This window comes from Phasianus colchicus, chromosome 7 (assembly GCF_987193195.1).
Source record: "Phasianus colchicus chromosome 7, bPhaCol1.hap1.1, whole genome shotgun sequence".
Classification (NCBI taxonomy): domain Eukaryota; kingdom Metazoa; phylum Chordata; class Aves; order Galliformes; family Phasianidae; genus Phasianus; species Phasianus colchicus.
In genome coordinates this window covers 22111224-22127461 of record NC_143442.1, presented here as the reverse complement: position 1 = coordinate 22127461, position 16238 = coordinate 22111224, and the positions used below count along the sequence as shown (strand labels likewise).

The 16238-nt window shown below is 36.5% G+C and overlaps 2 protein-coding genes across 2 annotated transcripts in view; both read left to right on the top strand.

The window, feature by feature from the left end:
- The window catches only part of LOC116234048 (titin), a 240281-nt gene that overhangs the window by 112212 nt on the left and 111831 nt on the right, over positions 1-16238 (top strand). The window contains exons 112-115 of the mRNA XM_090144101.1: positions 6102-6182; positions 6921-6998; positions 7647-7727; positions 8083-8166. Of these exons, the coding sequence (XP_090000227.1) occupies positions 6102-6182; positions 6921-6998; positions 7647-7727; positions 8083-8166 (324 nt within the window). The remainder of the gene's footprint in view (positions 1-6101; positions 6183-6920; positions 6999-7646; positions 7728-8082; positions 8167-16238) is intronic.
- LOC149917269 (uncharacterized) lies at positions 9488-16203 on the top strand. The gene is made up of 8 exons (XM_090143367.1): positions 9488-10541; positions 10643-10726; positions 11799-11936; positions 12865-12948; positions 13205-13321; positions 13655-13801; positions 15046-15183; positions 16112-16203. Exons 1-8 carry the CDS (start codon positions 9488-9490, stop codon positions 16201-16203), a joined length of 1854 nt encoding a protein of 617 aa, XP_089999493.1.

Genomic DNA, 16238 nt, shown 5'->3' with positions numbered 1-16238 from the left:
AGAATCCCAGAAGACAATTATTTTCTTCAACCTCATTATATGCTGGAGTGGATTTGATATTGATATGTGTTCTCAGTGTCAGTCTCCACAAAGACTGTTATGAACAGCAATGGTCAGCGCATGTTAGTAGAGTTCATGTTGTAGTCCAAAGTTCTTTACTTTTCTCTTCAGAGCTCTTAATTTGAAAGAAACCCACCTTGTGATCAGTTTTTTATTAAGGCCCATCCCACTGTATTGAGTTTACGAAACAGCTGAGGAGGATAGCTCTTAAGGCTACCACTCAATAGCAACCGAAGGCACTCTATTTTGTGTTTTTCTAATTCTAACTGTTGTTCTCTGACTCATTGCACTGTTTGCATTTTTTATTAATGCTTATTCTTATGTACTATTACTACTGCAAAAATTCTTAAAAACATTACAAATGTCTTTAAAGTGCCAGCACTGCCAAAGAAACCTGTTCCAAAGGAGAAAGTACTACCTGCTCTTCCTAAAAAGGAAACGGTTCCACCAGCTGAAGGTATATTTCCTGTGTTGTCCTCACTGAATCATGAACTCTGATTTCAGTCTTTTGTCTTCATTATTCACTGAGAAATACGTGTCTGTTTTTTATGAAGCTCTACTCAGTTGTTTGTGATTGAGTCATTTTTGGCCTATTTGTTTCAAGTCATTTGTTGAAAAGACATGAGTGTTGCTTTAAAAAATATGTGCCTCATTCTTTAAGTTCAGAAGTAAGAGTACTTTTGGTCCTCCTGAAAAGGATGCAGATTCCATCAGCTAAAACTAAATCTGTCTTTCAAGAAAATGTTTCAAGTATGTTATTCTTCTGTCTAATCTTCAGAATTAACATAAATATTCTGTCAGGAAGCATTTAATCCTTTGTTGCTTCATGAATCTGTCTTAGATTTGCTTTTTGTCTAACTTCTTCCAAATAACTTTAAAAGCAAGAGGAAGTAAGATCTTAAAGGACTGGCTGTTATCAGAAGAGCTGTCCCTGAAGAAAAGAAACCTACGCATGCATCTGAAATGAAAGATAAAGGAACCTTAGCTTGAGATTTTTTGGAAAGGAAATATTTGGACTGCTTTTTTCCCAACTAATATCTTCTAAAATGATCCTTGTGTTCTTTACACCACAAGAATGATGTAATTTAGTCCCTAGCTGTTGCTTCAGCTCTGAGTGTTCTCTTATGCAAATATTTTGTATGCGTGCTATACATGTGCTAGACAGAAATATGATGATTTATGAGCAAAAAACATGCTGAGTAGTTACTCTACTTACACTGTCCAGACATGAAAACTTAATTTTTGTGATTTAGATGTGAATTTAGTTTAAACTGGGAGTTTAAAGCAAGTATAATGGTCATGATATTCCCAGAGAAGTAATAGCACAAGAGCTACTAAGTTCAAACCACTGAGGTTGTCACGTGTGTCAGAAAGAAAGGCAAGAAGACAGAGTGAGAATAGCAAATGGCTTATGCTCTTTGAAAGTAGAAACAATACATTTTCTACATAATTCATCGTTTAGCAAGACAGTTCTAGACTGTATGTTTCTTTCATCAAAATGCTCAGTATTTGGGAATTCAGAGGAACTTAGTTATCTGGGTTGATTCTCTTTGGGATTTTAAAAATTGAAAATTACTTTGAGGTTACTAAAGGAAAGCTAATGTCTTTTCAAGTTCCCAAGATTGATAAAAGAGCTGTACTTGAAGACAAAGTACCCATCTTAATTCCTAAAGAAGATGAGGCTCCTTTATATGAAGGTACATCAGTGATACATCTACTGAGCAGTAATTTGCAGAGGATTCCTTGATTCATATTCTAGGTTGCTTTGTAAAAGGAGTCATTTTCAGTTTATTTTGTTTCAATTACTTTTAAGTAATTTCCATGAATATCTTTGAGACTCTCTCTGCCCCCAACATTTAGATATAATTTTTAACATTTTTCTCCCTTTATTGTTGGGTGAAATAACTGTAAATAAGAGAGAAATTAAACTTCCAATCTGGGAAAACAATTCAGCTGTATTAGAACAAAAAAAAAAGGGGGGGGGGACTGAAGCAGATGCTGGCTATGAGTTGATCTGAGTATGACTTAAATAATTTTTTGAGCTGGAATATAGATGCTTAATTCCACACATGGATGCGGGAAATTCAACTGAAATACAGTATTGCATCTAAAACAAGAAATAAATAATTAGAAACTATAATGAAATATTTTCATAAATTTGTATTTTACGCATTGGGAATGACCATTTCTAATAAGTGTAGGCAAATGATCAGGTTGAAATTAGATATTTAATTTATGTTCAAACAGTTATTTGTCTGTATTTGTCTCTGCATTTTAAGCATTCTTTCTAATCTTGTCTTGTACATAATATTAAAATATGTAAAATATGCTAATATCTTTAAAGAGCCAGAACTTTATGAAGATCTTCCAACAGAAGAGCTCCCTGCTATTATTCCTATTAAGCCAGAAGCTCCAGCACCTAAAGGTACATTAACTATTAAAACCATAAATATATATATATATAAAGCAACATGCATGATAATAACCTAGAAGTCAGCTATTCATACCATCATCACTCTATCCTTGCTCCAGTCACTTAATGTTCTCATTCTAATGTTTCATTAGATTAGGGTCTGTCTGTCATTTGTTCTTTGTTTTGTTACTTACATTTGTTAATGTTCTTAAAAATGTAATATCTTTGAAGCACCTGCAGTGACAAAGAAAACAGTCTCACTTAAGAAAATACCTGCTGCTGTGCCTAAAGAAGAAGCTCCTCCACCTCAAGGTATCTGATCTCATAATGGATTTTTTTTCTAATCTCTTTAAAAATTGAGGTAACAAGTGAGAAATCCATCATCATCTTTTTACTGAACAGCAGTAGGAGGTACTGTACACAGTTTTCTTCCATGTCATCTCTTACAGTATGAGTTATTTATGTTCCTTATCTGAGGAGGAGAACATGCATACAGGGGGATTAAAGGAAATAATTTTGCTAACACAAAAAAACAGAAAATATTTCAGCAGCACTCTTCGCATGTTAAACTAATGAACACTTGCCAATGCAATAATTCATCATTTAGGAGGACAAATTCCATAGACATACTCTGTAATTTTTTTTTTAATTTTTATTTTTTGTCTTCTATTAGGAGCTGCACAAACACATTGATACATTTTGCATCAAGAACTTAAAATTTAAACAGACAAAATTATTTAAACTTTCCCACACCCCAAAAATGTTATCAGTCAGGGAATTCATTGCAGACCAAGGATTGACTTCATATTTTTTGGCTGCTTGTCACATTTCATTTCCCAAACTACATTCTCTATCAATATCAATATTGTTATTCAAAATAAACAAATAAATGCAGTGACAAATCTGCAAAGGTCCCAGGAGCCCTCTTTCCAGTCATGTCGGGAGCTCTGTTGAAGACTATGACTTCAATTCAGACAAAAATTACAAAGCCCCCAAATATTTTTACAGAAACAGAGCTTTTTAAGAAACAAAGAAAAAAAAAAGAAAGGAAGAAAGAAAAAAAAAAAAAAAAAAGGAACATCTGTTATCTTTTCAGAGATTACCAAATTCAGACTTGTAAGTGCCAGGAGTTATGAAAACAGAAATGCAAAAACTTAAGTATCCACATTGTATTCACAGCTTAATGCCTCGTATTTTTATAGTTTTTTTGTAGTAGCATTTTTATTGTTTTACAAACTGTACTACTTATTTCCTAGTGCAAATTTGTAAAATAAAATATTTTTTAAATTTCTGAAGTACCAAAGAAACCTGTCCGCAAAGAAAAAATACCTCCTGCTCCACCAAAAGAAGCAGCTTCACATCTTAAAGGTACAAAACATTTTAAGTGGGATTTGAAGAACGATATCTGTTTTCATGTATCTATCTTTAACAGTTTTGAGAATTTTATGTATCACAACCTGGAATTTAGTTAGCAGCCACAGTATAAACCTGAATAAAAAATAAAAATCACCTGGATTTGTGCTTTAGGGGAAAAAAAACGTTAGCTTAGTTTTGCAGCAAATGAAGGTAGGAACGTCCAAGGAAAAATAATAATTAAAAAACAAACAAATTGAAAAAGTGACAGGGGATAGTTAGAGAGGTCTGATCAAGAAAGTAGATCAGTTAAAGGCACGTCACACATCTGGCAATGTGCAGAGGTCTTATCGTGGCAGTATAGAAAGTCATAGTTTTTTTTTCCTCCCTTATTCCAAACACACCTGATTTTTAGAGTAGATGTGAGATAGACCTGTGCATATTAAGATGAGTTTGGTGATTTGATTTTCTTTGTTTTTCTTACTGTCTGGTCTGAAGATGTAATTCTATATTAACATTAAAATTATACTAATATCTTTCAAGTACATGAAGTTTTTGAGGAAATATACACAGAAGAAGAAATTTCTACTGTCCGTAGAAAAGAGGAGGCTTTACCACCTAGAGGTATATGAACTTCTTGATCATCTCTCATCTGCAATTTAGTCATTGATCACCTGCAATTGATTATCTGCAATTTGCAAATTGATGACCTTCAAGAAAAATTTAATTATTCATGTTCATAGTTTAGATCTTGTTCAATGTAATTAATATTTGTGTTCATTGTTTTTGTTCTTTACTTGCATTTAATACTTGCTTTTTTTGTATGACTTGCTTTTCTGTTCTATAAAAATTCTTAAAATGAACTAATATCTTTAAAGTGCCTGCGGTTGTGAAAGTTGCTCCTGAAGTGCCTATTGCTGTGCCTAAAAAACCAGAACCTACTCCTGTGTCTAGAAAGCCAGAATCACCATCTAAAGGTACTATAGTAGTCCAGTAAAACTGAGGCCTTGTCATCTTTTGCTCATGTTTTGTGCTTCATACTTACTTAATAGTTAGTAATCAACTTGTGTGAAATTCGTGATGTTGTGTTTGTCAGTTTTTGTGTTTCTCTACTAGTCTTATTTATTTGTATGTATACTTTAAATCATAAAATTAAAATCAGTAAATATCTTTCAAGTGCCTGAAGTGCCCACAAAAGTTGTCGCTGAAGAGAAGCCTGTCCCTCTGTCTAAAAAGCCAGAAGCTCCACCCGCCAAAGGTATAGGCCAACATATCCTTTCTTTCTCCTTTTTCTTCATCTTTCTTCTGTCTTGTTTTGCTTTTGTCCAAATGTTGAAAAATAGTTGAATTTGGTTTTCTTCTACCCAAGAACAATCCATTGCAGTGGTACAGAAATTATATCAGAAAATTATCAGAAGGGCTAATAGTAATAAGAAAAACTTTAGTCAGAAACTCACTTTGAGTCAATAAGCAGCAAGATTTACAAAATAAACATTTTCACTTTATGGATACTAATATATACTGTAAACAGCTTCAGAAATTCCACAGTACTCAAGCAAGAAATCTCTGTTCTCTTTCACATTGGTCGTGTTAAAGTTGTTGATTAATTTTTGAATAGAAATAGCATTTGGCTATTAAAAACATTAGAAATATAGAAATGTAATATAGAAATGAAAACATTTCTAACAGTTCATTCAGGTATTTTGGAAGGCTGTTTGAATGAGCATTTTGTATCACCTGTCACTACTGCATGACAAAAGTCTCCCAGTTAAGTTGCTTCAAACCATTCTTTGTCAGAGTAGAACAAGTGCAACTCTTTTGAACATATAAATGTTGTCATTCTGTCCTTTCACATCTACTTGTTGTATCTTACTTTTCTGTATGGTGTGTTTTATTTTTCTAATTCTCTAAAGTGCATATCTTTAGAGTATCAGGTATCAAGCTACCTGAGAAATCTGTCTCAGAAGTGAAGGTACCTTTTGGTGTACCAAAAAAAAGACAGGCTATATGTCAACAATGGTTAAACTCTGAGAAGATTTATCTTTCTCTTGGGCAGAGGGGTTTACATTAAAATAAAATTCATCCTTTGTTCCTTATTTATAAGCATTCCTATAGTATGTAGTAATATACAACACTTCCTGCATTGCACATCTAATTTCAGATCCATTCTTATGAACCATTCTGCTATTCTTCTTGTGACACTCTTTCTTCTAAATAATCTACATATCTTTAAATGCTTTAAAAATAACAAAAATAAATGCTGTTTTCTTTAAAGTGCCAGATGTGCCCAAGAAAATTCCAGAAGAGAAAGTACCCGTCACTGTGCTGAAAAAACCAGAACCAACACCAGCCAAAGGTATCTTTTAATATAATGACCTAAAGTTTGGAAGAAAAGACCTCTAACACAATTGTTTCAATTAGTTTCTGATTGTTCTGTTGTGTTGTTCTACTATATTTATTTTCTGTGGTCATACTTCTATGCTACTGCTTTGAAAAATCTCTTCTTTTGAGTGTGACTAGTGTACCAGTGAGTTAGGAATACTCATATAATTGGGCAGTTATGAGACTGATTCTTGAGTACCACAGCAGAAATCTTTAAGGGAAGGCAGTGCTTCTGTAATCTCAAATACTGTTGACTAACAGTAAAAAACAAACAAACAAAAAAAAACCCCATAACTCCAGAAGAATGTTTAAGAACATCAAAGTATGGAGTGATACAGATGCCTAACACAAGGGAAAAATCTATATTGATACAGAGACAAAATCATAATGCATAGAAGAATATGACAAAGAAAGCAGAATGTACAGGGGCAGCCTTAGTCAGAGATTAGAGATGCTGTTGACTTAAGTGGAAAAATTATTTTATGCAGAAGAATGCATTTAAGTCTGCCACATCCCTGATCTCCATTTCACTAAAGCTTCAGAAGGCTCTGAAATGCTACCTCAGACTTTACAGGAACATTAAATACTAACCTTATTTTAATAAAAATGCAATTCCATTAAGGCTTTTCCTAATTTGCAGTTTTTACTTGAAAGTTTTGAATGTAGCTGTAAAATTCTATAAAATATCTGAAAATCATCTCTTTCCTTAAAGAGCCTGAAGTGCCCAAGAAAATAGAAGAGAAAATCAAAGTTACTGAACCTAAAAAGCCAGAAGTACCACCAGCTAAAGGTACCTGACATTAGTAAATACATGAAAATAATTTTTTGTCCTTTCACTGATAAGATCTTTTTGATACTATTTATCCATATTTTCTACTTCATAAAATGTGGGTTTATATATTTAATTTTGGGGAACAACCTCTTTTCCCGTTGTTACTTTCAAATGTATCCCAATCAAGATTGAGAGCAAAAGGCCTCTGTGGTAAAGGATATTATCTCTGCTTGATGCTCCTTGGTGTCCTTTTGTTTCTATCTTTTTTCCATTTAATGACATTCAAATTTATTCAGATATTAATATTAGCATTAGTATTAATTTTAAGGTGCCAGAAGTGCCCAAGTTGCAGAAAAGAAAATGCCAGTTGTGGAGCCTAAAAAAATGGAAGTGCCACCAGCTAAAGATATTTGCCATTATGAAACAAAATAACAGAATGGGAATTATCACCCTTATCATTTTAACACTATAGAAGACAATACCAAAGACCTTTGTGGGAATTTTCTTCTTTTGTTTAAGCTTAAGTGAACAAATGTGTTGATTTTTATTGTGAGAAAAATTATCTATATATTTTCGTAAGTGGTGAACTCACTAGTACAGTTATGGTGTTGTGCTTTAATGCTGTTTATGAAATTCTCATAGTAAAAATTATTAATATTTTTCAAGTGCCTGAGGTACCCAAGAAAGTGGTCCAAGAAGAGGTTTCAGTTAAAGTACCAAAGAAACCAGAACCTCCACCAGCTAAAGGTAACTGCTGTACACAGTGAATTAAAGAAAAACTCTTTGTTGTCTAGAGTGTGATTTTAATAAATTTATTTTCTCTAATTATAAATATTCAATATTTTTTGTTGATTAAGTTGTAGTTTTTATATGTGAGATACAGAGAAGCATAGAAGTTAACTTTTTTGTAATGAGCAATGAAAAACGTTGCCTCAGAGAAAATTTTCTACAGCCAAAGAAAAAAAAATTGATGCTCATAACCGAAACCTCTGCTGTTTTTGATGTCCACAAGTTTGTTTTTTGGTTTTTTTTTGGTCATGTCTGAAGTACTAAGGATACTGTTTAAATTTCTTACAAATAACTTAAGTTACTTTCTTTTAAGTGCCTGAGGTACCCAAGAAAGTGGTTCCAGAAGAAAAAGTACATGTTGAAGTTCCTAAAAAACCAGAACCTCCACCACCTAAAGGTACATGTTTAGTACTGATAAAATTGCACAGAAATTTTAATTAGTTTAACTGAATACTATCTTTTAAAGTCTGTGTTATCCTTTGCTATATTCTTATACGCGTAAGTGTTATAGTTTGTGTTGTCTTCTTCCCTTGTGAATAACTCTCATTAAGTAATTGTGGCTATTACTGGTGCACATCAAAGAATATTAAAAACAATAGACTGTTTATAAGAGGGTTTTTTTCCTGATAATGTTTTCCTTTGAGCTATACTAAATTACAGTTCTTTAAATTTCTGAGAGTAAAGCAAATAAATATTTTTAAAGAACCTGAGGTGCCGAAGAAGATTGTTCCAGAGAAGAAATTACCAGAACCTGTGGCTGTACCTGAAAAACCAGAACCTCTACCAGAGAAAGGTAAGTCTCAACATTAGTAGAATAATAAAAGCAGTATTTCCCCCCTTTTCTTTAACACTCTTACACTTCAATGCATAATTTTCCAGGCCTTCTGATTCTGAGATTTCAAATTGTATTTGTTCTATGTATCTGGATATGTTTGTGAAATATGCATAGCTAGATCATTTAGAAGAATAGTGACAAATTTTGGATGTGTGAATTACTTGTCTTCTTTACTCAAAGTCTTCTTACTATTTTGGATTATTCCTACTGTTCTACTCACTACCTGCTTTGGTTAATAAAAACAGCGATAACTAATATCTTTAAAGTGGTAACAGCAGAAGGAAAGGATCCATTCTAGCAGCTAACAGCAGACCATGTCGATGTTCTTGAAATACCAGGTGGTCTACCAAGAAAAGCAATTTGCCATCACTCAATTCTTGAGTCTTCAGTTTCTATTATTAATATCTTTTAATAATAATACATGCAGTATTACTAATATCTTTTGTCCTGCACACTTTGTTTATAAATATTGCGATTTTTTACTTATAGCGTAAGTTACACTATCAGTTCACATATACGTCCGCATATGGTGACATGAAGTGCGTGTGTGTATGTATTTGAAAAGAGAAAAGACAAAGTGTATTATATCAATCATTAAACAAGCTAACATAAACGCTTGAAAATTTTTTAATGTTTTCATTACAATTGTGTTTTCATGTATTTTGATTTACTTGGAGTTGTTATGTGTTTGAGCAATCATTAAACTTAGAACTAATATCTTTTATATATATATGAAGTGACCAAGACAACTGTCCCAGACAAGAAAGTACCTGTTGCTGTTTCTGAAAAAACAAAGGCCATTGCAAGACCCCCTAAAACAAAGCTCTTTGTGGCACCTCAAGAACTAGAACCTGTGCCAGTAGTGCAAAAAGCAGTGCCTGATATGTTGCCTGAGGTTACAGGGCCTTTTGTGGCACCCCAAAAATCAGAGCTGTTTGGGGCAGCGGAGGAGTCTGAGACTGTTTTGGTACAACAAAAAACAGAATTTGTTGTGGCATCTGAGGAAACACAGACAGCTGTGGCAGCCCAAAAAACAGAGCTTTTAGTGGCAGCGGAAGAGTCTGAGACAGTTTTGGTACAACAAAAAACAGAACTTGTTGTGGCATCTGAGGAAACAAAGCCAGCTGTGGCAGCTCAAAAAGCAAAACTTTTTCTGGCAGCAGAGGAGTCTGAGACTGTTTTGGTACAACAGAAAATAGAACATGTTACATCTGAGGAAACAAAGCCGGCTGTGGCAGCCCAAAAAGCAGATCTTTTTGTGGCAGCGGAGGAGTCTGAGACAGTTTTGGTACAACAGAAAACAGAACTTGTGGCATCTGAGGAAACAAAGCCACCTGTGGCAGCCCATAAAACAGAACGTTTCTTGGTGCCTGAGAAACCAGAGTTTGCTGTGGTACCTGAGGAACCCAAGCCTGATGTGGCACCTCAAAAGCTAAAGCATGGCGTGATGCCATCCAAACAAAAACGTGTTGCTGAACCCCAAAAACCAGAGCCATTCATGGCCCCTGAGAAACCTGAGCTCACTGTAACACTTGATAAGTCAAAGACAGTTGCAACACACCAAAAAGCAGAGCACATTGTGTCCCCCAAAACCAAACCTCTGGTGACACCCCAAAAAACAGAGCTTACTGTAACACTTGAAGAAACAGAGTTTGTTGCAGATTTCCAAAAATCAAAGCTTATTGCAGCGTCTCAAAAATCAAAGATGGTTGTGGCACACCATGAGCAAGCACCTGTCACGGTGCCTGAGGAACCAGAACCTCTTTTGGCAGCCCAGAAACTAAAGCATTTTACAACAGTTCGAAAGCCAAAGCCTGAAGTGGCATTTGAGGAACTAGAACCTATTTTGGAACCTGAAGAATCACCACTAGCCAAGCCAGTCAAAAAGTCAGAGACTGTTGCTGTACGTAAAAAACAAGCTGCTCCACGACCAAAAGGTATATCTTATCAATAGGAAATCTTTTTCTTGAATATAGTATGATTCAATGCTCACATTAGAGCTTAAACACATAACTAATATATACTAATATCTTTAAAGAACCAGTAATGCCTCAGAAGGCTGTCCCAGAAGAGAAAGTTCCTGTAGCTGTTCTGGAAGAATCAGAACTTCCATCAGCCAGAGGTACATACAGTCATGAATACATAAATACACCTAATCTTCTCTTAAGTACTATTTTAACCTCTTTCATTCTGTCATTTTTAATCTGAGATTTTAGATGGTGCTTGCCAGAACAAATTGCACTGAGCATGAGTGTGTGACAGATTGCTTCTTAAGAACATTTCTCATCCTCTATGTTTCAGTCTGTGTATTTGTATTTAGATATATTGTAAATGTAAAATGAACTAATATCTTTGAAGTGCCTGAGATGCATGAGAAGGATCTCCCAATGGAGAAAGTGCCAACTTCCTTACCTAAAAAAACAGGAACTCCACTTGCTAAAGGTATATGCCATGATGAACCCCATCATGATTATGGTGGGTTTCTTAATTCCTGGGTTATTTAGTAATCTCATTTTAAGTTGATCTTTTACTGTTGTAATCTGCTATCTACCATGTTGGAGTCATGTACAAAATGCGAATCGCAATGCCAGTAGGTCAAATGTATTTCCTCAGTATATTCAGGATAAGAGAATTTCCAGGTGAAATACTAAAAAATTATTCAAGTAATATTTAAAAACCTGAATACACTATAAATTAATGCAGTGCCGTACCATTTCATTTCTTTCACAAATTCAAAAGGAAAGGCCAGAGAAATATGTTTTCTCTGTCATGAGATTCCCTCAAAACACAATGAGAATCCTCATGTGAAGTACCATTTCACAGTGATGGTATGAAAGGCATAAAAATATTTTTAATAAATACAAAAATACACAAATATAGGAAGCATCAAGTGAAAAGATGATGCAGACAGCCAAAAGTTACCACATAAACCAAAATCATGAGTGACATGCTAAAGACATTCAAGTACAGTTAGACTCCACACATTGGACTCTGATCAGCTCTTACAAAGACAGTGTAGGCTTCCCAGCCTGTCTCAAAAACTGAAGCTAAACAGAGAGTTCCCACCTCCTGCATGACATATTTGGCACCCTGCACGTTCCACAGGTTTGAAGCAAAACATTACTGTCGACCAACTGTAGACACAGCAGTTTCTCAGAAAAGACCATGCATGAATGTTACTGATTGTCTGTTAGTCTCGTCTAGGTCTGTACAACCCACTAACCTAGAATGTACTAATATCTTTAAAGTGCTCAAGGTGCCCAAGAAGGCCGCTCTGGAAGAGCCCGTGCCTGTAGCTGCGCCAAAAAAGCCAGAACCAGCACCAGCCCAAGGTACATGTTGCCATGAACATTATTAAGCAGAATCTTGCTGCTGATTACCTGACATTTTTCAGTACTGCACTATGTGCGAATTGGGAACTCAATTACCTGGCAGTTTTACACACAACCCAAGGGATATTTTGAATTTATTGTTACATTTTGAAATTCTGAATCATCAGGCACAAAAGTTTTGATTTTTAAGAGCATAGCATTATCAGAATATTGCCAAACTTTATCGTCCTAAATTGAGATAGCAAAAGGTCTTCATGACTCAGTGACTGTCTCAGTGACCTTGTATCGTAAGCACGAGTCTTTCAAAATGAAAAGCCTGTTTTTATTCAGAAATGCACATGCAGTGGGAGTTGGAAGAAGTGATATCTTAGTAAGTGCTAAAAGAATAATCGGATACTTTGAGTGAATACAGTGGAGGAATGATTTATAAAATCCATGTGTGAGAGGGTGTTGCTGCAATGAGGAGAGAACAGAAAGAAGAAATAAGATAGTGAGAGTGAAACGAACCAGTAGAGTGAAAAGTGTAAACAAGGACTGGAAATGCAGAAGGACAGAAAGAGAGATGAAGGAATAACAGTGGGATTTATATTCCTTGCCCTGCATCATCTACGACAGTAGATAAGATATGGGCTGAGGCCATGAGTTCCCAGGAAGCTAACAGAGCTGAAAGTGGCAGTTTCTCTTTGTGGATAGGGAAGGCTGCAGAGTATGCAGAGGAGATCCTAACTCACACCTTGCCCTTATGTGACATAAACGTAACCTAAATACAGGTGTTCTGTGTCTGTGCGCTTGTGTGTGAATGAGAAAGGGATGGGATTCATACCAGGAGGCCAGCTTGGTTATTTTCTTGCGCATACCTTTGGTTTAGGTTTCATTGTTTGTCTTCCTGTATAATATGTCAAATTGATGGTTACTAATATCTTTAAAGCGCCTGAAGTGCCCAGGAAGGCTGCTCGAGAAGAAAAAGTACCTGTGGTCACTGCCAAAGCACCTGAGCCTCCAGCAGCCAGAGGTACCTGACTTGGTGGATAACTTGACAGAGAAGATACTTAATCTGCTTCTCTTGAGCGTTGTCCTGCCCTCTCTTGTCCTGTCTTTGTTTTAAATCTGAGACTCTTGAAGTTGTGAATGTTGGGCAAACTGTGCTGCAGCGTGTGAGGTTTTGGTCTCACCTTTGTGGTGTTTAGCGTCTGCATTGTCCTGGTACTTGTTCCTGTTTGGCCAGTCTTTTCCTCACTATAAAATGATCCTCACTAATATCTTTGAAGTGCCTGTGATGCCGGAGGCTGAGGTCCTGGAAGAGGAAGAGGAAGAGGAGGAAGAAGCACCGGAAGAGGCAGTACCAGTGGCAGAGGCTGAAGAGCCAGAAGCTGCTCCAGCTGAAGGTATACGGTGGTGTCCTGAAAGTGCCTGCCCTGCTCTCTGGGCTGATGCAGTGCTGACTGCTCTTCGACCCTCTGCCTTCTGTGTGGAGGGGTGTGAGCTGCATTTAGCCACCTTGTGTCTGTACATGCCCATTTAGGCCTGTGGCAGGGGGTGGTGCTAGTCTGGGGCTAGTCTGGGCCCTGCCGTAAATCCTGCTTAGGCTCTTTGGTGCAGGCAGTCCACCTGAAGGAAGAGTGGATGGCTGAAGAAGACTGCCTATAGCATGCCAAGGGCTTGGTTTTCTGCTTTGCTGCTTACCATTAGGCTGTCTGCTGATCTTTGTCCCTGTCAAGTAAAAGGAACTAATATCTTTAAAGTGCCTGAGGTGGTTGAGGAGGAGCCAAAAGAAGAGGTTCCAGTGGTTGTTCCTAAGAAGCCTGTGCCGGTGACCAAGAAGCCTGTGCCAGTGCCTAAGAAACCAGAAGCTCCTGAAGCTAAAGGTATTTTTCTGGGGAGATCTGCTTTCTATCTTAATGTCATGATTCTTTTATTTGTTGCTTCCGTTTTTGGGTTAAGATTTTTTGTGTCTCCCCACTTGGCCCCTCTGTGCATTAAAATGCATATGTTACTAACTAACAGCCCCTTGAGGAATGCTTCAGTATTAGAAGTACCTAAACTCTTTGACTTTATCATCAGATTTTTGATCTCTTCTATTTTTCATTACTGCAACGTTGAGTGAAAATAATATCTTTAAAGTGCTTAAGGTGCCCAGGAAAGCTGTCCCACAAGAAAAAGAGCCTGTTGCTGAACCCAAAAAACAGGAATTATTTCCAGGCAAAGGTATGTGCCATCATTAGAGTATCATCATAGAAAGAAGTACCACACTCTTCTGGACTTAAATTGAACTAATCTACGAATCATAATCTGGGATACATGTCTAAACAATATGACGTTGAATGTGGGGTGTTAAAAATGAGTCAGGGAAGTTAAATCTTGGTCTTTTAAAAATATTGACAACTTCCTGACCTTTCTGTAATCTTTGGAAATTAAGATTTAAAAAATACTTACTTTAAGGAGAACGGTATACTGTTCAGAAGAACACCCTTGCAGATACATCTTCAATGTAAAAGAAATAATGAAGCACCCTTACATTTTTTAGTTATCTTTATTCATTTGTGAGTGCAACAGTATCAATTCCCTACCTCTTTAAAAGTGGGTGGTTAACGATGGTAAACTGGTGGTGGATTTACTAGCCAAACATTGAAAATATTTGCTGACTATACAATTAGCACTCAAAAGGCCATTAAGGTGAGCCAAAAGAGTGAAGAGAAAATGAACATTTCTGTAGGTAGTGAGATCTGCAAAGAAGAAACTGTGGAAAACTGAAATTAAACAAACGTGTAAAGAATAAAAGTAACAGGACAAAAACAGTAACTGTTAAATAAGACTTTAGTTTCATAAAAAATTATTACACCTGATCAAACAAACATGAGTGACATGCTAAAGACATTCAAGTACAGTTAGACTCCACACATTGGACTCTGATCAGCTCTTACAAAGACAGTGTAGGCTTCCCAGCCTGTCTCAAAAACTGAAGCTAAACAGAGAGTTCCCACCTCCTGCATGACATATTTGGCACCCTGCACGTTCCACAGGTTTGAAGCAAAACATTACTGTCGACCAACTGTAGACACAGCAGTTTCTCAGAAAAGACCATGCATGAATGTTACTGATTGTCTGTTAGTCTCGTCTAGGTCTGTACAACCCACTAACCTAGAATGTACTAATATCTTTAAAGTGCTCAAGGTGCCCAAGAAGGCCGCTCTGGAAGAGCCCGTGCCTGTAGCTGCGCCAAAAAAGCCAGAACCAGCACCAGCCCAAGGTACATGTTGCCATGAACATTATTAAGCAGAGTCTTGCTGCTGATTACCTGACATTTTTCAGTACTGCACTATGTGCGAATTGGGAACTCAATTACCTGGCAGTTTTACACACAACCCAAGGGATATTTTGAATTTATTGTTACATTTTGAAATTCTGAATCATCAGGCACAAAAGTTTTGATTTTTAAGAGCATAGCATTATCAGAATATTGCCAAACTTTATCGTCCTAAATTGAGATAGCAAAAGGTCTTCATGACTCAGTGACTGTCTCAGTGACCTTGTATCGTAAGCACGAGTCTTTCAAAATGAAAAGCCTGTTTTTATTCAGAAATGCACATGCAGTGGGAGTTGGAAGAAGTGATATCTTAGTAAGTGCTAAAAGAATAATCGGATACTTTGAGTGAATACAGTGGAGGAATGATTTATAAAATCCATGTGTGAGAGGGTGTTGCTGCAATGAGGAGAGAACAGAAAGAAGAAATAAGATAGTGAGAGTGAAACGAACCAGTAGAGTGAAAAGTGTAAACAAGGACTGGAAATGCAGAAGGACAGAAAGAGAGATGAAGGAATAACAGTGGGATTTATATTCCTTGCCCTGCATCATCTACGACAGTAGATAAGATATGGGCTGAGGCCATGAGTTCCCAGGAAGCTAACAGAGCTGAAAGTGGCAGTTTCTCTTTGTGGATAGGGAAGGCTGCAGAGTATGCAGAGGAGATCCTAACTCACACCTTGCCCTTATGTGACATAAACGTAACCTAAATACAGGTGTTCTGTGTCTGTGCGCTTGTGTGTGAATGAGAAAGGGATGGGATTCATACCAGGAGGCCAGCTTGGTTATTTTCTTGCGCATACCTTTGGTTTAGGTTTCATTGTTTGTCTTCCTGTATAATATGTCAAATTGATGGTTACTAATATCTTTAAAGCGCCTGAAGTGCCCAGGAAGGCTGCTCGAGAAGAAAAAGTACCTGTGGTCACTGCCAAAGCACCTGAGCCTCCAGCAGCCAGAGGTACCTGACTTGGTGGATAACTTGACAGAGAAGATACTTAATC